The 23,775-nt window shown below is 48.6% G+C and overlaps 1 protein-coding gene across 3 annotated transcripts in view; it reads left to right on the top strand.

The window, feature by feature from the left end:
• The first annotated feature begins 9,310 nt into the window (after positions 1 to 9,310).
• Positions 9,311 to 23,775, top strand: part of LONRF3 (LON peptidase N-terminal domain and ring finger 3) — a 48,688-nt gene continuing 34,223 nt past the window's right edge. The window contains exons 1-4 of one of the 3 annotated variants that reach the window (XM_055376225.1): positions 9,311 to 10,698; positions 13,460 to 13,578; positions 17,942 to 18,064; positions 22,020 to 22,175. In XM_055376225.1, the coding sequence (XP_055232200.1) occupies positions 9,882 to 10,698; positions 13,460 to 13,578; positions 17,942 to 18,064; positions 22,020 to 22,175 (1,215 nt within the window). In that variant the 5' untranslated portion in view covers positions 9,311 to 9,881. The remainder of the gene's footprint in view (positions 10,699 to 13,459; positions 13,579 to 17,941; positions 18,065 to 22,019; positions 22,176 to 23,775) is intronic. The other 2 variants (XM_004064767.4, XM_004064766.3) reach the window with 2 other exon arrangements.

The raw sequence follows: 23,775 nt of genomic DNA on the forward strand, positions 1-23,775 counted from the left end.
CAACTTCCATTGATGCTAATATCTAAGTTACTACCAAAGAGAATCAATTGAGGTCATCCAGTCAGTCTCCACATCTGCTCTGTCTTATCCCTAAATTCCTCTTTTCTCCGTCCTCTGTTCTCTCCTTAGCTGAGTCCTCTTCATTTCGCTCTCTACACTGCAGCCAAAGAGATCTTTTGAAAAGGCAAACCCAGTTACATAGCTCATCTGCTCAAAACCCTTCAATAGGTCTCTGTTATTATCATAATAAAAATCCCAATTCCTTACCCTGGTCTACAAGGCCTTTCATGATCTGGCACCTGCTGGTTTCTCTGGACTCATCCCACACTACTACTCCCTCTTAAATCCTAGGCTCTAGCCATAATTAACAGCTGTTCCTGAGTGAGCCAGCTTCTCTCACCTCCAGCCTTTGCACTAGCTTCTTCTTGTTCCCAGAACACTCAGTGCCTTCTAGCTCCCACTCCCCCTTTTCTTCTTCTAACCCTGTAATATTCTGTATCTATATTACCCACCTGGGAAACCCTCCCCCAGTCTGAACTGCTCTTCCTCTGTGTCTCCCCCGTCACACCCCCGCAGCACCCTATGCTTCTGTCTTCTTAACACTCCTCAGCCTGATTAAACGGCCTTTTTTTCCTTGTTGATTTCTCCCACTCACTTCTGCAGGACTGTGTCTTACTCATCATTATGTCCCCAGTGGAGCTCGTTGAATGAATGATGCATGTTTAAATGCTTTGTAAACTGCAACTTGCTACACAAGCGTTAAGTATTATGTAACGTTATTGTGTTCAGATTGCTTGCTTAGTTATTGTTGGCATACTCACCCATTTGATAATAAAGAATATAATATTTCAAGCACATAATTTTGGCTCCTTCTTAAGCCCAATAGTAATAAAGGCTACCACTTATTGAGCACTTAACCTGGTCTAGGCTCTGCAGTAAGATTTTACATGTACAATCTCATTTACTTATCATTATAGCAATCTTATAAGCAAGGTTCTATTATGAGCGTCATCCCTATTTTTCAGATGAAAACACAGCTTGCCCAATGTTACACAGCCAGATTTTGAATCCAGATTTTTCAAGTTCAAGATCCATGCCCTGCCAAAGTCTTCATATAAGAGAACTATCAACAGAGTGAAAAGACAACTCACAGAATGGGAGAAAATATTTGCAAATCACATAGCCAGTAAGGGATCAATATCCAGAATATATAGAGAACTCCTAAAACTCAGCAGCAATTGTTTTCTTTTTATTTATTTATTTATTTTTTATTTTGAGACGGAGTCTCGCTCTGTAGCCCACGCTGGAGTGCAGTGACGTGATCTTGGCTCACTGCAAGTTCTGCCTCCCGGGTTCACGCCATTCTCCTGCCTCAGCCTCTTGAGTAGCTGGGACTACAGGTGCCCACCACCACGCCCGGCTAATTTTTTGTATTTTTAGTAGAGACGGGGTTTCACCGTGTTAGCCAGGATGGTCTCGATCTCCTGACCTCGTGATCTGCCTGCCTCAGCCTCCCAAAGCACTGGGATTACAGGCGTGAGCCACCGCGCCCGGCCAGCAATTGTTTTCTTAAAAAAACAAACTGATTAAAAAATGGGAAAAGGCTTGAATAGTCCTTTCTCCAAAGAAGATATGAAAATGGCCAAAAAGCACATGAAAAGATGTTTAACATCACTAATCATTAGGGAGATGCAAATCAAAACCACAATGAGATATTACTCACACTCATTATGATGGCTACTATTAAAAAAAAACAAAACAGAAAATAAAAAGAGTTGGCCAGCATATGGAGAAATTGGAACCCTTACGCATTGCTGGTGGGAATGCAGAATAGTGCAGCCTCTGTAGAAAGCAGTGTGTTGGTTCCTCAAAAAATAAAAAGTAAAAAAAATAGAAGGACAGTGTGAACCAGCAATTCCATTGCTGGGTATATACCCAAAAGAATTAAAATCAGGGTCTCAAAGACATACTTGTATACCCATGTTCATAGCAGCAGTATTCACAATAACCAGAAAGCAGAAGTAACCTGTGTCCATCAACAGACGAATTAATAAACAAATGTGAGATTTACGTGCAATGGAATATTATTCAGCCTTAAAAAGGAAGGAGATTCTTGCGGCCGGGTGACATGGTTCATGCCTGTAATCCTAGCACTTTGGGAGGCCGAGGCAGGCAGATTGGCTGAGCTCAGGAGTTCGAGACCAGTCTGGGCAACACGGTGAAACTCTGTCTCTACTAAAAAATACAAAAAATAAGCCCGGCATGGCAGTGTGCACCTGTAATCCCAGCTACTCGGGAGGCTAAGGCAGGAGAATGGCTTAAACCCAGGAAGAGAAAGTTGCAGTGAACTGAGGTTGCGCCATTGCACTCCAGACTGGGCGATAGAGCGAGACTCCGTCTCCAAATAAAAAGGAAGGAAATTCTCATATGCTACAACATAGATGAACCTTGAGGACATTATGCTAAGTGAAATAAGCCAGTTGGAAAAAGACACATATTGTATGAATCTTCTTCTTTGAGCTGCTTAGAGTAGTCCAATTGATAGAGACAGAAAGTAGAATGGTGGCTTACTAGGGGATTGGGGGAAAACAGAATGGGGAATTAATGTTGAACGGGTATAGAATTTTGGTTTTACAAGATGAAAAAAGTTCTGGAGATGGATGAATGATGACGATGGTTGCACAACAATGTGCATGTATTTAATGCCACTGATCATGCACTTAAAAGTGGTTAAATGATAAATTTTATGTTATGTATATTTTACTACAATTTAATAAAAAGATCCAAGCCCTGATTCTAACCATTTCTCAGTCCTGGTTAAATGTGGTTAAATGATAAATTTTATGCTATGTATATTTTACTACAATTTAATAAAAAGATCCAAGCCCTGATTCTAACCGTTTCTCAGTCCTGCCAAAGCCTTCAGATAATTTGCTCCTGATGAATGTTTGCTGCTTTCCCTCCAGATAACCTGCCTTTTGTTTCTTTTTCCTCCCATGACCAGACTGCTCTGTCTGGTCCTCTAGAGCCTCCACATTGGTGAGTGTCTCTGAAGAGGGCAGGGCCCAGGCTCAAGCCTCCTGCCCACTCTCCTCTTGGGAAGAAAATGCTTACTCTGAGAGCAGCCAGCGCAAATTTTACTCATAACAATTAACAGATGGCTGTGCATCCCTTCTGTTCCCAGGAATCACATCTCACATCGGGACTAACTGCACTGTGCATTTTTCATCACTGGTAACTACTTCCAACAGTGACGTTGGGCATTGTTATTCATCGGTGAAGAACAGACATAAAGAGAGAGGGGAAGTGGCTTGGGCTGAGTCACATAGCAAAGTTAGAACTCCAACCTCCCAGCGACTAACCTCGCCCTGGGCTCTGTCCCACACACCTGGCAGCTCAAGACTTGCTCCTTTTTGCACTCTGAGCGACAGACTCCCTGGCTAACCAAGCGGGTCTAACTTGTCTTGCAGAGAAATTAAGCAAAATCTTCCTTGGGATAGTATCTTGCCATCTTTCTTTTTTTAGTGGTTGACAGGCCAGTATCTCCACTACTGCTGAATGACCTTGTGCACATCATTGAAAGTCTCTGGACTCTCAGTTCACCCTTCAGTAAAATGTAGGGAAGAATTATTAATGCCACTACCAGGGGAACTGAGGATGAGGTAGGGAGGGAAGAATCGGGGTAAACTCCTCCAGTGTATTCTGCATCATCCTTTACATGGGTGAACATCAAATTTAACTGAGCATCACAATCACATGGGTAGCCTTTAAGAATACAAATTCCTGGCTGGGCGCGGTGGCTCACGCCTGTAATCCCAGCACTTTGGGAGGCTGAGGCGGATGGATCACCTGAGGTCAGGAGTTTGAGACCAGCCTGGCCAACATGGCAAAACCTCGTCTCTACTAAAAATACAAAAATTAGCCGGGTGTGGTGGTGCATGCCTGTAATCCCAGCTACTCGGGAGGCTGAGGCAGGAGAATCGCTTGAACCTGGGACACAGAGGTTGCAGTGAGCTGAGATCCTGTCCCTGCACTTGACCAGTCCAGCTTACTTGGAATTCTCTTTTTCCTGGGCCACCTATCCCCCAATATAAAGGAAGTCCCCTGGTATTGAGCCGCAGGATGGTCTCACTTCTCTATTTAAATCCTCTCCAACCTAGCTTAAAAGCACCTTTTCCATGAGACTGCATTGCAGTCTGTCCCCTTTGAGGGCTTCCGTGGACACACTATTCCCTTAATTTTGGCACTTCTTACAGACTGCCTGTTATTTTTTAAATCTTTGTATCTTGTTTCCTCAGTTAGCTACTAGAGGATAAGGACTGTGTCATATCCTATTATTGCCCTACAAATGCCAACTCCATTAGCACATAGTATATGCTCGATAAATATTTGTTGAACTGATAAAAATCTTGTAGGTGGGAAATCTGAAATAATTTCTTACAATAAGTAAGAAGAAGGAGATACGGGAGTTCGAAACCAGCCTGACCAACATGGAGAAATCTTGTCTCTACTAAAATAATACAAAATCAGCTGGGCGCGGTGGCACATGCTTGTAATCCCAGCTACTCAGGAGGCTGAGCCAGGAGAATTACTTGAATCCAGGAGGCGCAGGTTGCAGTGAGCCAAGATCACGACATTGCACTCCAGCCTGAGCAACAGGAGCGAAACTCTGTCTCAAAAAAAAAAAAAAAAAAAAAAAAAAAAAAAAAGAAGGAGATGTTCTGTGCTCTTCAGCTTTCTGATCACATGAAAAAAAAATTTTATAAACAAAGAGATATGAGCCCTAGCTTCCAATTTGGCTGTATCAAATTCATTATGACCTGTGGCAAGTCACTTGCCTTCTCTAGTGTTCAGTGGCCTCATTTGTGAAACCAGAGCTGATGTGTAAGCTAACTTTCCTTCTTTCCTTCCTTCCTTTTCTTTCCTTTTTTTTTTTTTTTTTTTTGAGACAGAGTCTTGCTTTGTCACCCAGGCTGGAGTGCAATGGTGCGATCTTGGCTCACTGTAACCTCCACTTCCTGGGTTCAAGCAATTCTCCTGCCAGAGACTCCTCAGTAGCTGGGATTACAGGCATGCGCCACCACTCGCAGCTAATTTTTTTTTTTTAATTCTTAGTAGAGATGGGGGTTCACCATGTTGGTCAGGTTGGTCCTGAACTCCTGGCCTCAAGTGATCCACCCACCTCGGCCTCCCAAAGTTCTGGGATTACAGGCTTGAGCCACCATGCCCGGCTAAACTTTCTTTTAGTTGTGGGTTTTGGCTACTCTGTATAGCAAGGAGCGGTCTTGCTTTCCATATCAATACCATTAATGTCCATGGTTCCTTTTTTTCCCCCTGTAAGGACTGCAGATTTATGGGTCACCCCAGTTTATAAAATGAGAATATCAAATACAGAACAAATGTGTGCTTTGGCCAAGCTTCCAGGCATAGAGTGTGTGCATGTGTATGTGTGTGCGGGGTTGCTTACACCTTACTACAGGTCTCTGGCTTCGAATGGACTCTTTCCTCCCAGAGTTGCTCAGCAGGCCTTTCCAAGTACAGGACTGTCAACCATTTGTTATTTTTGTGCCCAGTCTCTGCTTTGTGAATGACCACAGTGCATGGCATTCCAACTGTTTCCTCTTGTCCCTCTGCACACTCCTAGGGCCAGAATGTCCACTGGCATGTTCAGTAAGATCTGTTCAAGCACTGTCCTGCTTATGTCACTGGAGGAGATATAAGACACCAGTCCTTGCCCTCTGAAGCTTCTAGCCTACATGGGAAGCTAGTACAAGGATGTGTGTATGTGGGGAAAGATGCACTATCATAAGTGAGGGAGAGCCTGGGAGTTATGTGCTACTTTTTTTTTTTTTTTTTTTTTTTTTTTTTTTTGACAGAGTCTCTCACTCTGTCGCCCAGACTGGAGTGCAGTGGCATGATCTTGGCTCACTGCAACCTCTGCTTCCTGGGTTCAAACCGTTCTCCTGCCTCAGACTTCCAAGTAGCTGGGATTACAGGCGTGCACCATGATGCCCTGCTATTTTTTTTTTTTTTTGTATTTTTAGTAGAGACGGGGTTTCGCCGTGATCCACCCGCCTCAGCCTCCCTACGTGCTGGGATTACAGGCATGAGCCATCACACCCGGCTGCTGCTTTGATGTGTCTCCAGTATCTAGAACAGTACTTGGTATGTGGAAGATGCCCAACAAATATATGAAAATGTGTGAGAATTGCTATGGTTTTCAAACTTGATATTGTAAGGGACAACTTTTCTTCAATGAAATCATACCTGGAGGCTCAGTTATGTGAAACAGATGGATACAATACTGCCCTGCTTGAGGGGAGCTAGGGTCAAAGCCTGTCTGCTTGTCTCCTCTGAGCCCCAAAGAGATTCTTGAGAGTCCAGTTGGAAAACTACTAGTTGAAAATGAGGGGCAGCTCAATCCTTGCTCTCTCTTCTTGGTTAACCTTAGCCACAAGGTGATCCTAGCAAAATAAATGGAGGTTTACAGAACCTTACACTCCAAAGGGAATATTTGCACCTGAAAAAGATGGTGTTAATCTCCCCCTTCCCCTCATTCCAGGGCACCAATTAGTAAGAGCAGAGGGAAGGAAGTTCTGAGTAGGAGACTTCTGAATTGGTTCAACAATGTCTATCAATGTAATGGTAATATTTGTTTAACTTAAAGAAAGAAAGAAAGCCACTGTGATAATGTTTTTCAGCATTCAATAGAAACCCACTTGATGTTGTCCTACAGGCAGTCTTGATTACAATGTAAAACTCCCTGTGGAGTCTGGTCAGTGAGTAGCTGGTACTGCCATTTACACCAGAGTACCTCGCATTATCCAGACCACTATTCACATTCCTGACCAAGTTCACGGTCAACCTCCTGCACTGGCAGCCAAGAGGGCCTGCCTGGAGAGAGCTTCTCTTCTCCATGCCTGCAGGACTGTGACTCTCTACCTGACCTGGCCCTCTCTTAGCCTCCCTACCATAACAGGGCAAGGGAGGGGAATCAACCCAGGGGATATTCCCTTGTCAAGGTCGTCCACGGAGCAAAGCACATCCCAAATTTGCATCTAGGAAACAATTTTGGGTAACAGACATATATATATTTTTTAGATATGTCGAAGGGGTAAAGCTCTTGAATTAAGATGGTTTCATCATTATCTATCTCATGAATCTCTACCTTCCCCAACGACTGTCCTTCCTCACAGGTGCCTGAAGGGGCAGGCAGATAATTAGTGCTGGGGACCTCATTTGATAGTAGGGGAAACTGAGAGGTGAAAAGAGCTCCCTTCAGTTAGATAGCAACTCACCAGGAACCCCAGTTTCTCCCCTACTGCTTGGTATGGCCACCTCCTCCACCTCTTAGCCAGTCCTCCGACTTCTACATCTTAAAAATCTAGCTCAGGGGCCAGGAGCGGTGGCTCACACCTGTAATTCCAGCACTTTGGGAGGCTGAGGTGGGCGGATCACCTGAGGTCAGGACCTGAGTTCGAGACCAGCCTGACCAACATGGAGAAACCTCGTCTCTACTAAAAATACAAAAAAATTAGCCAGCTGTGGTGGCACGTGCCTGTAATCCCAGCTACTTGGGAGGCTGAGGCAGGAGAATCACTTGAACCTGGGAGGCGGAGGTTGTGGTGAGCTGAGATCGTTCCATCGCACTCCAGCCTGGGCAACAATAGCCAAACTCCATCTCAAAAAAAAAAAAAAAAAAATCTAGCTCAGGTCTGACCCCGACTAAATGGACAATCTTCCATTGATTTCCCATCCCCTCAACCCCGGTTCAAGCTACCATCCACAGCATTTGGACTAGTCATTTGTACTTAAGTAACTGAGTTGGTATCATGAAATTTGGTCTTAGGATCAAAGCCACTCAAGGTTAGAGCTGGAGGGAACCTTGGAGATTAAGAGAAACTAAGGTTTGGAGAACCTACCTAAGGTTTCATAGCAAATATGTGACAAATCCAAGGCTTCAAGCCAAGTTTTCCAATGTGTCCCTCGTGCTTTCCTGGCTACATCTGGAGTTTCTCTATTTCTTCTTCTCCTTCTCCTTCTTCTTCTTCTTCTTCTTTTTTTTTTTTTTTTTGCGTGTGTGTGTGTCTTTTTTCCCCTATGTGATGCTTCCTTTCTGCCCTGTGACCGTCTCCCTCTGTCCTGTCTTATTAGAAAGAGGCTCTAGAGCTGGCTGCATAGTACCTGTTCTCTGGGACCTTGGTGTTGATCTAAGACTGGTTTAACTACCTAAAGAGAAGCAGAGATCCGAGGGGGCCTGCCATAACCCAGCTCTGAAACATGACTTAATCCCAAGTAAGATCAGCTCTAACATTTGTTCAGAAGCAAAAATGATGGATTCTAAAGTTTGACTTCCCGAAGGTCATCTGGCTAAGAGGTGGCTGCAGCAGGGGGCAACAATAGGTCTTCAGGCCCCTGGGGCGGCACCCTGGCACTGCCCAAGAGCCCGCAGGCTCTGAAGGCCAACTGAGCCAGCGGCAAACCTAGTCCCTGCCTCCCTGCTTGGAGCAGTGCGACTATACCGTTTTCTGTCTGCTCATTTGTGAGCTTGGTTCCCGTCCTAAATGTGGGGGTTCAAGGCAGACAAAGAGTGTGCGGTTGGCCACCCCGCTCGCCTTCAGGAAGTGTGTAGGACACCGTCGAGGCCCCCTAGCCATTGTAAACCAGGCGCTGAGGCTCGTGCCCAGTTGTACCATTCCCGCGCAGCGCTCAGGAGCGCCAAACCTGGAGGCTATTCGGTCGGCCACTGGGCTGTGCCAGGATTCGCGGACTTTCTCCTGAATAGCGCTCTCAGCTCGCGTCTTCCCCCTGCCACTCTCCCACGCCCCCAGAGTACCCACCGACCCCAGCAGGCCGGGTACATCCTTGCCGCGCCCATCCGGCCAGTGGCTCCAGGGGCCGGCCTGGTGTGTCTCCAGCTGGGCGCCTACCGCCTGCCCCAGCGCTAGTTCTGGCGTTGGGGGTAGAGAGGTAAGGAGGGGAGTTAGCGGAGCATCTCCCTCCCAGGGCTGAGCCGGCAAGCGCATCTTCTCCGCGAGTTCCTCACTGTCCAGCGAGCGCTGCCCAACTTCTGCGCCGGTGGGACCCGCTGCTCTGAGTCACTCTTGGCACAGAAGACCAAGCACCCTCAGAAACCGCATTCACCACCTTTGGGAGGCTCCTGGGAGAAGGCAAGGAACCCAGGCGGGGCTCCCAGGGCTCTCGGGTTGGGACTGGGTTGTGAGTGTGGGGGGGGCTTCACGGATACCCCTCCCAACCTGCTTCCTTTCCCTGCCAGCAGCCATCTCCCCCAACAGGGAGAGTCTTAGGCGTCCCAGAAGACCCTGCGGACTGTGCACCTCGAGGTACCAGCCTCTCCTGGGAGGAGTGGGGGGCCGCTGGTCAGCGGCTGGCAGAGGGGACCTGTTTGCTGGCCCATTTGGAGGTGGGATGGAGTGGGGTTTGGAGACTCAGAAGCCCAAGAGAAGACACTGAGTTTCTCCCCACCCCCCAACCCCACTTCCGAAAAAGAACCAGGTGGTGAGGAGGAATAAGGCGAAGTGTAAACACAAACAACCTCAAAAAGAAGCCAAGAAAAGCGAAGCCCAAAGAAGCAAGAGCAACACTGTTACAAAACTGTCTGGTTTTGTAACAATTTCCCCGCCGCCGGCCAATGAACAGCGTGGCGGCACGTCACGTGGTACCGTTTTATATAACACTTTGCTGAGACAAGACAGTTATTAGGCGGCGCGGGGCGGCCGGCATGGAGCTCCCGGAGGCGCGGCAGGGTCAGGAGCTCGGTGGAATGGCGGCGGTGGCTGCCCCGATTTCCTCCAGCTGCCACTCCTTGCTTCGTGTCCCCGGTCCCTAGACGCCTCGTCTCCTCCCGTGTCCCTCTTCCCATGGAGTCAGTACGGACCGAACAGATGCTGAGCTTGCCCGCCGAGGTCAGCAGCGACAACTTGGAGTCGGCGGAGCGAGGGGCATCAGCGGCCCAAGTAGACATGGGCCCCCACCCAAAGGTGGCTGCAGAGGGCCCCGCACCTCTACCGACGCGGGAGCCAGAGCAAGAGCAGTCTCCGGGGACCTCAACGCCGGAGAGCAAAGTCCTGCTCACGCAGGCAGACGCCTTGGCGTCCCGGGGGCGAATCCGTGAAGCCCTCGAGGTGTATAGACAGCTCTCCGAGCGGCAGCAGCTGGTGGCTGAGCAGCTGGAGCAGCTGGTGCGCTGCCTGGCGGAGAAAGTCCCGCAAGGCGAGGCGCTGGCGCCGGCGCCCCCGGACGAGGGTAGCACTGCAAGCGGCACCGTGGCGGCGGAAGAGACGGGGGCCGCCGCGGCTGCGGCGGCCACCGAGGTGTGGGACGGCTTTAAGTGCCGGAAATGTCATGGGTTTCTATCAGACCCCGTGTCCTTGTCGTGTGGCCACACCTTTTGTAAACTGTGCCTGGAACGTGGGCGGGCCGCCGACCGGCGCTGTGCGCTGTGCGGGGTCAAGCTCTCCACCTTGATGGTGGCCACTGGGCGGGCGCGTGGAGCCCGGCGGGCTGGGCAGCAGCCGCCGCCGCCGCTGCGAGTCAACGTGGTGCTCAGCGGCCTCCTCGGCAAGTTGTTTCCAGGCCCAGCGCGAGCGTCGCAACTCCGGCACGAGGGCAACCGACTGTACCGCGAGCGCCAGGTGGAGGCGGCACTGCTCAAGTACAACGAAGCAGTTAAGTTGGGTGAGTCCAACGCGCTGCCGGGCCGGGGCTGGGACTCGGTGGCTACATGAGGGAGCGGGAGAACAAACCCCGCAGCGAGAAGGGATTTGGACCAGGGCAGAAGAGGGGGCGGGGGACCCATGGACTGTGGCGGGGTGGGGGAGGGGTGATTCTGGGGCTGGGTCTCTGAGTTTGTTCTGTTTTCACTGCTTATCTGTCTTTCACTGTCTTTGTGTTGATCTCGGTTGCTTTTTGTCTTTTCCTGCTACTTCTGTTAGCTTTTGTGTTCCTGTCTCTCAGTCCCCGTTCCTGTCTGTGTCTCCTTGCTTCTGGTTCTTTTTCTCCGTCTCTTCGTATCTTTGTCACTGTTTCTTTCTTTTTCGGTGTCACTGTCTCTTCCTCTGACTCTCCTTCTCCCGCTGCACTCCTGGTCTCCTCTTACACCTGCTCGCACCTTCCCAGCGAGGAGAGGAACTTCCCGCGCTCCTCGCACTCGCGCCCGGTCCTCTGGGCTGTAGCCAGCAGGAGATGTCCGGTCGGCGCCTGCGTCCGCCGCTCGCGCCGCCGGGTGTTGCCCCTTCCGGGGCCGCGGCTCCCTGTGGGGTGGGTCCGGCGTGGAATTAGGTCAGGAGAGCACTGGTTGCATAAGGGCCGCGAGCGGCCCGGGTCGGGCGCCCCTCCCCCGCGCGAGCGGGCGGGATTGTGTAACCGCTGAGGTAACTGAAGTGGGCCACCACGCTCGCTTCGGAAACCATCCCACGAGCGTGTGCGGGGGGAGGGGGAGCGCTTGCGCCCCGCTGCCCTGTGACTCATTGTCACCGCTTCCTATCACACGATCCTCGGCTGAAATAGATGCCCCCCCCCCACCCGCCCCGCCAACCCGTAGCCTGTGCCCTGGCCTCCAACCCCTTTAACCTGGCCAGCCCGGCGGGAGGCCGGCGCGGCAACTGCTTGGGGATCCCCGGGGACCGTGGGCTGGCTACGAATGGGTCACGCCTCTGTCCCGCTTTTCAGTGCCGCCTAGGAGGGTTGGGTGGGCTTTGCAGCTTCAAGGGTAACGTGGGCAGTCCCCCATCTCCAGCTAGACTAGGGCACCCGAATTTCCCCAGGGAGCCGCTCTCTGACCCACCACGCCTGGACCCAGGAAGTGGCTGCTGAGCCGCCAGCCGGTGTTGCCCAGCTCTGGCAGTTTGCCAGGAGCTCGGCCGTGGGGCGCGGTGTCTGGCGAAGCATGCCGGGGAGGAGGCAGCAGGGCTGGGCAGGCAGGGCCCTGGGATCCGAGGGTGTCCTGGACCTGACTCTGTGGAGTGGAGGAGGGGTGTGGGCCGGAGTCTCCACGTGTTTAATCTCCACTCAAGCTTGCAACAGGTAATGGGGGGAGGAGGAGGAGGAATGAGGACTGACGGGGCAAGGCTGCCGGCCGGAGAAGGGGACCCTTCTAGCTCCTGTCTGTGCACAAGCAAGGCAGACTGTGAGCTGCCACCAGGCTGGAGTGTGCTGCAAAAGAAAAAAGACAGAAAAGACTAAACAATTTGCTAATCTCTTAAGAGCAAGTACTGGGCACACAAGCAAGCCCTGAGCACACTCCTGGGAAAAAAAAACATCAAAGCCTGTTGCCACAGAGGAAGCTAGAGCCCAGATCTTGGGGAAGAGCAGGGCAATATGAATGAGGCAGGTGGAGGTCACTTAACTCCAGATCTCTAAGGCAGATTCCATACCTTATAGCCATTCCCCAGGGGCCAGGAAAGCCCCTTCCTGCCCTCACCCTCCTCCTCTGTTGCCACCACATTCCCCTGGAGGTTCTTCCTTGCATCTTTGTTAATCCCCTCAGAGAAGTCAGGGTGAAAATGTCAAGGCCAGCTTTACCCTTCTAAGAGGAAAGGAGGCTCTCTGTTCTGGAAGATGGCCATTGTGTCCGTATTATTCCAAGTACTGCACACACCTTCAGAAAAAGGAACCTGCTCCCCACATCCCAGCTTCAAAGCTTCAAAGTCTGACCAGTTATCAGTGACTGCCCAGCTAGCCGTGTGACCTTAAGAAGATGCCTTCCCTTCTCTGGGCTTGATTTTCCCATCTGAAGAATGGATTGATTGAGCCAGATAATCTCTAATAGCCTGTCCAGCTCTGACATCTAGTAATTCAGAGTTTTTGGTGAGAGCCGGCCTCACCTTATTCCCAGAAACCTTGTCCAAGTTCATTTACATTTGGCCATTTGAAATGAGAGGATGGGACCATGTAAATGTATTTCCACTTTCTTCAGGAAATCTTCATATGTGCTGGGCTTTGTAGACAAAGATGTTACTAATGTCATCAGTCATTCCCACCTGGAAAAGTAACTTGGATTTGTCTTCTTGGTGGTTCAGATAGCGGTCACATCTGCCCACCTCTCTCTCCTTCCTACCTCTCTCTCCTTCCTACCTGGCCTGTTTTCTTGTTGGTAATACTGCACTCATAAACCAGGCTGCCAGGCACTAGCCGTGTGTAGCCACATCTCGCCTATGTCAAAGTGTCTAATGCATCACTGACACCATGGGGCCTCTAATGAACCACTTGTGAGCGGGGGCAAAAATGACTTTGCAGTTGGGGAACCTCAGGCCCAGAGTGGCTGGGGCTGTAGAAGGCAGGACAATATTAGGACTAGAAATAGAGCCTAACCCTTTTGATCTCCAGTAGAAAAGTCCTAGAAAACTTATCATTTGCTCAAGATCCATACTCATACAGGACTTAACACCTGCTTGCGCTGGGGGCCATTAATAAAGGTTTTTCTTTCTTATTTTGGCAGCTCCAAATGACCACTTGCTTTATAGCAATCGGTCTCAGATTTATTTCACCTTGGAGTCTCATGAGAACGCACTGCATGATGCAGAAATAGCATGTAAGCTCCGCCCGATGGGTTTTAAGGTGAGTGTGGGATGGAAGAGGTGGGAAGGGGTTGTACTGTAGACAGGAATTGGCAGGAAGGGCTGCCTCCCTGGAGCGTAGGGGCACTAGAGCTCAAGCTGAACAGGAAGAAGACTTTGCAAAGGAGCCAGGGTAAAGATCCCTGGGCAAAGAGTGACTCAGGTCTGCAAGGGAACTGGATTCTTCCCCAATTCAGTCTTCAACTGATGACCTTCAGAGCAGCCTGGGCATAGTGACTCTCTAGAATATGCACTTGGGAGCCAGACTGCCTGGGTTTATGTCCCAACTCTGCTAACTTTTATGACCTTTGTGGCCCTGGGCAAATGACATAACTTCCCAGTACTTCATCTCCTCATCTGTTAAATGGGGGATATTCAAAGCAGCTACTGAAGAGGGCTGTTGTGAGGATTACATAAGCTAATAATGTAAGGTGCTTAGAACAGTGTCTGGCATGTAGCACTATATAAACGTTCTGTTTCTTCCCTTCCTTCCTTCCTTCCTTCCTTTCTCTCTCTCTTTCTGTTTTCTTTCTTTTTTTTTTTTTTTTTGAGACGGAGTTTCCCTCTCACACCCAGGCTGGAGTGTAGTGGCGCAATCTCGGCTCACTGCAACCTCCGCCTCCTGGGTTCACGCCATTCTCCTGCCTCAGCCTCCTGAGTAGCTGGGACTACAGGCGCCCGCCACCACGCCCGGCTAATTTTTTGTATTTTTTTTAGTAGAGACGGGTTTTCACCGTGTTAGCCAGGATGGTCTCGATCTCCTGACCTCATGATCCGCCCGCCTTGGCCTCCCAAAGTGCTGGGATTACAGGCGTGAGCCACCGCGCTGGTTTTTTTTTTTTTTTTTTTTTTTTTTGAGACGGAGTCTCACTCTGCCACTCACACTGGAGTGCGGTGGCGTGATCTCAGCTCACCGCAACCTCCGTCTCCCAGGTTCAAGTGAGTCTCCCACCTTAGCCTCCTGAGTAGCTGGGATCACAGGCGTGTGCCACCATGCCCGGCTAATTTTTTGTATTTTTAGTAGAGACGGTGTTTTGCCATGTTGGCTGGTCTCAAACTCCTGGCCTCAAGCAATCCACTTGCCTCAGTCTCCCAAAATGCTGGGATTACAGGTGTGAGCCACCGTGTCCAGCCTACATAAATGTTTTCTATCGCCATTGTTATCATTTTCCAGGGGCATTAGAAAGAGGAAGGTGAGAGTGGTGTTGCTGGCCTGGTGCTCCTGAACCTCTACTGATAGGCTCCTTGGCAGCTTGGCCAGTTTTCTCTGAAGGGATCCTCACACTCACACAATGGTTGTGCCATTTCAAGTCCTTAATATAGTCAGTCAGCCTGCCAGTATCCCCAAGGATTTAGGTCACATGGGGGGTGAGAAGAAAAACAGCCTGGACACCTCTCAGGATGCCAGGATGCAAAGTGTCACTTTCTGTATCTTTGCCTGGCTTCAGGACTGGCCCTCAGCCACATGTCAGTACTTTGTTTAGAAGATTAGATTTGAGCCTGTGCTCTACTACTTGCAAACCATGGGGAGGTGGCTTCACTCTCTGAACCCCAAGTATCCTTGTTTGCAAAATGAAGCTATTGATATCTGCCCTGATTGCCTCGCAATGATGCAATGAGGGTCAAAAGTGAACGTGGCCAAGAGGACATTCTGCAAGCTATAAAGCTTCCTGGGTGTAGTGCTCTGTCTCTACACAACCCGAGGATGCCTTCCTCAGAAAACCAATGTATCCAAGTTGAAGTCCATGATCCCTTATCTGAATCTTATAAGACCAGAAGTGTTCAGAATCCAGAATGTTTTATATTTTGCAAGGACCATATATTAGGTCTCAGTGAGCTCTGGACAGCTTCCTGTAATCCAACACACTATTCAGCAGATTCCGTGAAAATTCACACTCAGTGGGACAAATATTTTTAAACACTTTATATCAGTTTAGGTCAGGTTTTGCCATCTAATGAATTTTGATGTCAAGCTTATGAAAATAATGGATTATCAGAACTTTTTTGGATCTGGAAACCAGATAAAGCATGTGGACCTGTGTACTCTGCAATGAATGTCAGGTGAATCTTGTATGTTCTTTCTTGAGAAGGTTTTCATGAGTGATGATGGATTCATTTTTTTTTTCTGAGAAGGTTTTCTTGAGTAATGATGGATTAGTATAGTTTTTTTTTCCCCAAGGAATACATTTAGTGTTTAATACAAGTCACCAGTGTCTTAACCCAAAGGAGCTTTAGTGGGGGCACTTTCAGCCTCCCAGTAGTGCAAGTCAGGGAGCTGCCTAGGAGTAAGAGGACTTGCAACTCTTTCCACCTCCACCCTAAGCCTAGATCCTAGGGCTAAGGAACTTGATAGTGTGGTGAGAAGCAGAGCTGAGAAGCAGTGAAGCATTTTGGATGAAATGGGAAAAGTGACTTCTCCAGTGAAGGAAGAGTTGATGAAAGTATTAAATAGGAGTTTCATTTCCCACAGTGATGAAGTGAGAGGTGGGGGCAGTGATGAGATAATTTATTTTCTTGGAGGTTACGAGAAGACGAACTGATGCATATAATTCAAAACCACCTCCCACCCTGATTTGCATATTTCCCAACATTTCTATGTAAAATGCCCCAAGTGTAGGGGTTTATCTGGCAGCCCTATTCTCTATTCCAGCCATCCAACCACAGTGTATGGTACTCAGCACATCCTGCAGGTGATACAGCTCTCAGTGGTGTGAGCTGGTTGCCCTGAGCAGGTAGAGTATATGGGTTGGCCGGGCATGGTGGCTTACTCCTGTAATCCCAGCACTTTGGGAGGCTGAGGCAGGTGGATAACTTGAGGTTAGGAGTTTGAGACCAGCCTGGCCAACATGGTGAAACCCCATCTCTACTAAAAATACAAAAATCAGCCAGGCATGGTGACGCATGCCTGTAGTCCCAGCTACTCAGGAGGCTGAGGCTGGAGAATCGCTTGAACCCAGGAGGCGGAGGTTGTAGTGAGCCGAGATCCACCACTGCACTCCAGCCTGGGTGACAGAGCAAGATTCTATCTCAAAAAAAAAAAAAAAAAGAGTATATGGATTGCTACTTGATATGATTAGTGGGATCACACAGAGGCCTTTCCAGTCTCCCAACACTTCTCCCCTCTAGCTGCCCTGTGATGTCATGCAAGCCTTTCCCAAACACCCTTGGTAAACACTGCTGGGAGAAGCAACAAGGGAGGCCATCAACATCCATGTATCAGCCAAGACAAGGCTTCAGAAGGAGCTGGGGAAATGCGGAAAGGTCTTCAAGAGGTTTGGAGCAGGGGCCACTGCTCAAGAAGGCAGCTTCAGGGCAGCCTCTGCAGCCAGGCCATAGCCTGAGGGCTCTGGGGCCTGCAAAGAGGCATGTTAGAAAGGGGGGCAGGGGAGTATCCAGCAGCCACAACCTGGATCACTTCATTCACTCAGTTAGGCTTAGTACTGCCAATGGAGGAGGCAAGGGAGCAGGCCACTGGGTGGAGGGACGTCCTAGATGACTCAAGTGAAATGCTCTTCAAGCCAAGTTGCTAGTGTCCACCTGTCTGAAGACACACACAGAGGGCAGCCCTCTCCCCCGCTACTCTTTTTTCTTCCTTCCTCCCCAGGATGTTCCTCTGCCCTCCCTAGAGTGTCTTTCCCAGAGCAGTTGGGCTTGGGCCCTGAGGAGCCATAAACTTCTTTATACTTTTTAAAGTATGTGGTGAGGGAGCAGAAGTGATCCAGGCCCCTAGGAGAGTAAGCTCAGCCCCTGGTTAGCCCTCTGAAGGACAGTCTGCTTTGTGGAGAAGAGCATTCTGGGAGTCCTGAGACTGCAGTTCTAGTTCCAGCTTTGCCACTAGCGACCTTTGAGGTCTTGGAGAGGTCAGATCCCTTCTCCTGGGCCTCTTCTGAAAACTGATCAGTTAGTTTAGGTGCTCTTTCAAGCCGCTACTGAGGACTGGTTCTCTGCTTGAGAGACTAGTTCAAACGAACGCATACCTGGGCAGGCCCTGAAAGCTGGTTAGCATGTGGTCAAATGGGGGTTCTTGCTACATTTGATGGTCACTCCATACAATGGTGGGGCAGAGACAAGGTAGTATGGCAGAGTGGTTAAGAATACAGGCTTTGGTATCAGTCAGTCCCAGGTTCAAACCCTGATTCCACAATTTACTAGCTGTGTTACATTGGGCAAGTTAACGTTTTTGGGTTTCAGTTTTGTCTTCTTTATAATGGCATTAGAACAGTTGCCTGCATTTTAGGGCTGTAGATAAGAGAGTCCTTTTAAAATGTTTCACACAACAGTGAGTGCTCTGGGTTAGTTATTGTTAGAGCAGTAGTGTTAATAGGCTGAATAAAATGGGATTGAATGCCAATGTTTCCTTCCAGGCACATTTCAGAAAAGCCCAAGCCTTAGCCACCCTAGGCAAGGTGGAGGAGGCACTAAGGGAGTTTCTCTACTGTGTATCCCTTGATGGAAAGAACAAGAGAGCAAGATGTGAAGCCCAAAGAGTGAGTTGAAATGACATCAGGTCCAGCTGCCTACTGGACCCTCCCCTCTCTGTCTTCTCTAGGAAGGGGAGTGAGGGTGCTGTCCTCCTTGGCATTTGGGGTCCTGAGTGGGTGGTTCCCTGGGTTAAGGGGACAAAAGGGAGATGGGAGTGTTAATTGATTGCCCAGAAACACCGTCCTTCTGGTGTGTACGATCAGTTTGGGCAGTTCCTACATTTTTGTAGGAGCCTGTGAGGAATGTTCTTGCTTCTTTGACTCAGGGTCTGGATTGTCAGTGGGAGAAAAACCAAAATCAAGTACATTAATATGGGGATTGAGGCTCACTGAGGACATTCTGGCTGTTGATGAGAGATCCAGGGCATGGGGCTACCTGCTGTTACATAACTTTTCTTTGGCTGAATCACAGTTTTCACCAGCCACACATGACAGCCAGCCCCTGGGAAGGGATGTTGGTGGTCCCCACCTCCCCTATCACTATACACAGAACTCCAACCTTCAGCTCCTTTGCTAGAAATAAAACACACTGCCTCACAAATGCTAGTCAGAGACCATTACAATATAATGCAAGCAGTCGTTCCAACTCTTGGGTCCCAGCAGAATGTGGTAGTTATAAAAGAAAAATGGTGTGAAATACTGAGAGCATTAGTGAAGGCTCAGCCATCTTCAATTCATGGACTTTGTTGTTTATTGTTCTACAGTTTACTCTGCTGGTGTCTGGGTAATCGGCCTGTAAATTGGATTCTGACAGTTGGCGGTTGTCTCTGCTCTCCTTGTGCCCCACCCACTATTCACCGCGGAGCCTTACGGTTTCTGTCCCAGTGTGGTTTGGCAGAGCAGTGGATAAAGAAAGTGAGCAAGAGACAGAACTGGTTTCTGAAGGCTCTAGAAAGGAATAGTTAGCAAAATAAATGAAATAAGGGAACTGGCCCTGGATTTTCTGTCTCACAAAAGATCTCCTTTCTGGGAAGTTGCTTTGAATTGGTTTGAGTATGTGAAAAAGGTGTGCTTGAGAGGAGCACGGTTCGGGGAGAATTGCTTCAAGCTGTGGACCCTTCTCCAAATCTTAAGTGTAGTCCATGATGTAATGATAATAATAATAGCTAACATTCGTTGAGAATCTCTTCTGCATTAGACACTGTGCTAGGCATTTTATGTGGAGTATATTATTTAAATCCCACTACATTCCTGAGGCTAGGTTTGGTTATTTATCCTCAGGTTACAGGTGAGACAGATGAAGCTCGGGCTTTCTGACTTTCCCAAGGTCATGCAGCTGGTGATTGGTGGGAAAGTATTCAAACCCAAGTCTATCTGCTTCCAAAGCCTGGCCTCTTAGCTGCTCTGCCATCCTGCTTCCCATGAGGACATGGCCACAGCCTTAGCACTCACTGGTGAAGCTGGATCAATAGTAGCAATGGAACTTTCCAGTTCCAGGATGAACAAAGGCAGTTAGAAGAAACTTGTCTTTGGGGAAAGAGCGTGCAAAGGCCAGCAGAGGCAGGTCTCAGACCCAAGGAGGAATGGTTTCTTGACTCCTGTTTGTCCATTTCCCAGCTGGCCTGAGATGTTTTTGGTGTCATCAGTTGGGCTGACCTGTCTCTCCAGTCCGCTTTTATAGAGAAACTGTTGTCATTTCCACAACTGCCTAATGGTTTGAGGCAAGGCATTGTGTGAAGCTCTGGAGACCCAAAGAGGCATAAGTCACAGTTTTAGTCTTCAAGGAACTTACAATCTTGCATTTGTTAACATAAATGCCAGATGATGCAAGCGAGCGTATGCCTGTGATGAGTGTTACAGAGTTCTGAAGTGAGGGCGAGAATTTAGAGGCGAATTTCCACTGAGTGTGATGAGGCCATGGCGGCGATTCAGAACATCAAGAGTCCTCAGTTGTGTTTATTTACTAGATCATTCCAGTTTCAGGGCTAAAGATTTGACAGAGATGATGCAGGTTCAGTTGACATTTATAAGCTGCCTTCGAACTCACAGGCCTGTGTTTCTTTTTAATGTTTGTTTTTACTGCAGATTCTTTTTCCCTCTTCTTGACCTATTTGGGCCTTTCTAAGGCTGAGGCTGAAGTGGAATTGACTTTCATTCATGTGGAATGATCATTCTCACTGAGAATTGACCCCAACTTTTGTTTTCCAATGCCATTGAGAAGGCCTAGAGAGAGATCTCAAGTAGTAAAATGAGGAAGGGAACTGCTGTTATTATTTCTGCTTTGTTTCCTTTGATTTCTCCCTTGGCCTCCTTTTCCTTCCCACCACCCTCTGCCCTTTCATCCTTGCACCTTGTGATGCTGTGTGGCTGCCACTGAAGAGTATTATGCTCTTTTTGGGAGAATTCCAAGGATACTGCCTCCTCAGAACTGGCTTGGTCCTGTTGAGTCACGCATTAGGGCTTCAGAGGACCAACCTTGGCTCCTGTGGAGGAGGGACCTCTGAAAGCTGGCATTTATGGCCCCGGGTGCTGTGAGTACCTCCCCATTTAACTCCTGTGCCAACTCATAACTGGAAAGTGGGTTTCTCAGAGCTGAAAGGAAACATAAGGATCAATCTGAGGACTTTGGGCCTGAATGCTAGGCCTCTCCCTGGGCCCTGGGGTGGTTAAGTGTCTTAATTCAATTCCATCCAGTGTGATGAGTATTTATTGGGTATCTGTTATGTGCCCTCTAGAAGCTGGCCGTCTGGCAGGAGAGAAAGGCTTACATCTGTGACACATTTCTAAGATAACATAACGTGGTGTTGTTCAAGATGCTATATTATGGTGCACTCTCTACTACTGTGTAGAACAGGACTGGAATAGTGAGGGAAGGTAGCACTTGAGCTGAGCTTTGAAGGCTGAGTGGGGTTTGGCTTCATGGCAAGTGCTGGCATCTGAAGGAACATCATGAAGAGATTGCTGGGGGCCAGAGAATAAATCAAACTGGAGTTTGGTGTTCTGTCAAATTTTGTTGATCAATTAATACCCTAACTATGTACCCTCAGCACGGGACTGGAGCTTCCTTTAGTGGATCTCCAAACACTGCAGGAGCTGCTGGGTGGTAAGCACTGGAGCAGGTTTTAGAAGCAAAGTCACCTGCTCTCCTTGTGTTACATGTTTCAGTATATGGAAACACACACACACACACACACACACAATCCTTGCTAGTACGGGGGAAACTTGGGGCAAGAATGTGGACAGTGAATGGTGCAAGCTACATTAGAACGCACATCTACCCTCCCAGCTTATCCAATTGCAAGGGAAACCAGCAAGAGACTGGAACCTCCTTGCGCCTAGTACTTAAACTTAACCTAACATCCTCTGGGAGGCAAAGGCCAGATTAGGGGAGGCGAGGTTGGGAGAAGAGGGAGGAAGCTGGAGTTCTGTTTTTCCTAACAGTTAACTGCTCAGGTTCCCAGCTTTGAAGGGATTAAAGATCCAGGGGTGATGGTGGGGAGAGGAGGAAGCAAAATGGGTAGTGGAGAAAAGAAACAGTGAGAATCCTAGAAGACATTTGTAGACTTCTACCCACTGAGGTATTATGAACTTCAAATTCCCCAAGTGAGGTTTCTCTGCTGACTTTACCTCTCTGTCTCTTTCCTCCTAGATGAGTTTTAAAATCCCACTGCAGATATTTCTGCGGAGTGTTAGCACTAGCATGGTGGCTCTTAACCTTGGCTAGGCAACAGAGGCATCTGTAATGCCTTCTCAAAATCCAGATTCCTGGGCCACACTTCAGACCTGGGGGAGATGGGAGTACAAAGTAGAGACCTAGATTTTTCATAAGTTCCGCAGTTGATTCTGATGCCCGCTGAAGCGAGGACCCCTGCCCTGGTGTGGTGTGTTAGGGACACTGGTCCAAGGCTTCCTCCCTGGAGTTCTGCCCTGCAAGCTGGCTCCCTCCCCCCTTCACCCTCCTCCCCTTCACCTGGGCACCTGTAGAAACTTAAGTAGTGAAGTCTTCTGTTTTATGTCACAGCTTCTCCTTAGTTTCTTTTCACCATCAGTCCCGGGGGATTCTCAGGAACATTCTCCCGATATCCTGAAGCTGTTGGCACCTCACCCTAGATTAAAGGAAAACGTAGAGTCAATGACTACTGAAGTTACCAGCCATAATCTACCAAGGTTGTTACAGGTAAAACTCAACTCACCCAGCTCGCTCGTGACGCTTCGTTTGGCTGTTTTGTGGACAAAAGTGGGGAGTGAGCCCCCCCTCTCCTATTTTGGTTCCTGAGAAAGAAGAAATTGAGTCACTAGTGGTTCTGTTCTTTGCAAAGAACCTCTTAAAGATGCAGCTGTGAATTTCAGGCATGGTCCCAGAGTTTATTCATTACATTGAAAAAAAATTATGAAACAGGGTCTCTTTCTATCACCCAGGCTGGAGGGCAGTGATATGATCATGGCTCACTGCAGCCTCAGACTCCTGGCCTCAAGAGATCCTCCCACCTCAGCCTCCCAAGTAGCTGGGACTATAGGCATGTGCCACCATGCCTGGCTAAGTTTTTTTTTTTTTTTTTTTTTTGTAGAGACGGGGTTTCACCATTTTTGCCTAGGCTGGTCTCGAACTCCTGGCCTCAAGTGATCCTCCCACCTTGGCCTTCCAAAGTGCTAGGATACATTTTTTTCCAGTTCTTGGTTAGATCCAGCCGAGAGAGATTTTACAGAGCTATAAAGGAATTGGCTCACTGCCCCTGGGCCATACCATTTGGGTGGGTTTATAGGCTTTGGGGATGAGTCTGGGAAGAGGGCCTAACAATCCCTCCTTTCGAGCTTTTGTTTGTTCAAGCTGCTGGCCTTTGAGTGCCAGCACTTATCCTGTGCAAAGACAACTCTGATCCTCAAATGGATGTAATTTCATATTCCTGCACTATGCCTTATACATAAGTAAGCTTCCAATACGTATTTGTAACAGAGAAGAGGAAAGAGATGTTGGAAAGAAAGTTGAGTTGAAGGACCTGGGAGGAAGACAGGTATTTGTATCTTTCTTTGAAAACCAGGAAACAGAACACAAGAGAGATGGGTTCCAGGCCCTGGCTTTCCCGGCAGAGGGTAAGTGGTCAGAAGTTGAGGATCAGAAGCGCAGACTCCAAGGCAGAGTTTAGCACTGAATGTCTGGGCATCTTTAGGGGGCAGTTTTCCCTCCATTCATGCCCGGAGTTCTTCTCCTGTGTGTAAGCCCTGGGCTCTCATAAAAGGACTGAAATGCAGGTGCGCCCAACTTTTCTTAAAAAATGGCAGAACTTAGAGGATCTCCTGAAATCACAGAACCCCCCAGTGATTTCAATAATTAAGATCACTATTAAATGATTGAGAATGCTGATACTGAACCCAAATGCCTGGAGTGACTTCTAATTGCAGCTCCATCTGAAAAGAAGAAAAATAGCAACCTTGGCTTTCCAATGTCAACCAGCTGGGGAACAAGGATTGGATTTCCACCCAAACTTTGCTTTGCAAAGCAGTATACTCCCGAGTGGCCAATGCCTTGGGTTCATGGAAAGTCAAGGTTGTAGTATTGCTGTAGTGCTGGAGAAAACCCCAACTCCCAAGTTAGACACAGAGAAAACCCACATTATTTTTCTCCTCACCTCATTGTTTTCTCCCAGCTATATGCTCCCCTTTTTCATCTGTCTGCCAGTTTTTTTTTTGGTAGGGTTAGAGGGAAACAACACAATGAGTATCTTGACCTATGGACTATGGGTTTAGATTAGAGAGGGGTTCTCCATGTAAATCTGCGT

Source organism: Gorilla gorilla, chromosome X (genome assembly GCF_029281585.2).
Source record: "Gorilla gorilla gorilla isolate KB3781 chromosome X, NHGRI_mGorGor1-v2.1_pri, whole genome shotgun sequence".
In the NCBI taxonomy this organism is placed as follows: Eukaryota; Metazoa; Chordata; class Mammalia; order Primates; family Hominidae; genus Gorilla; species Gorilla gorilla.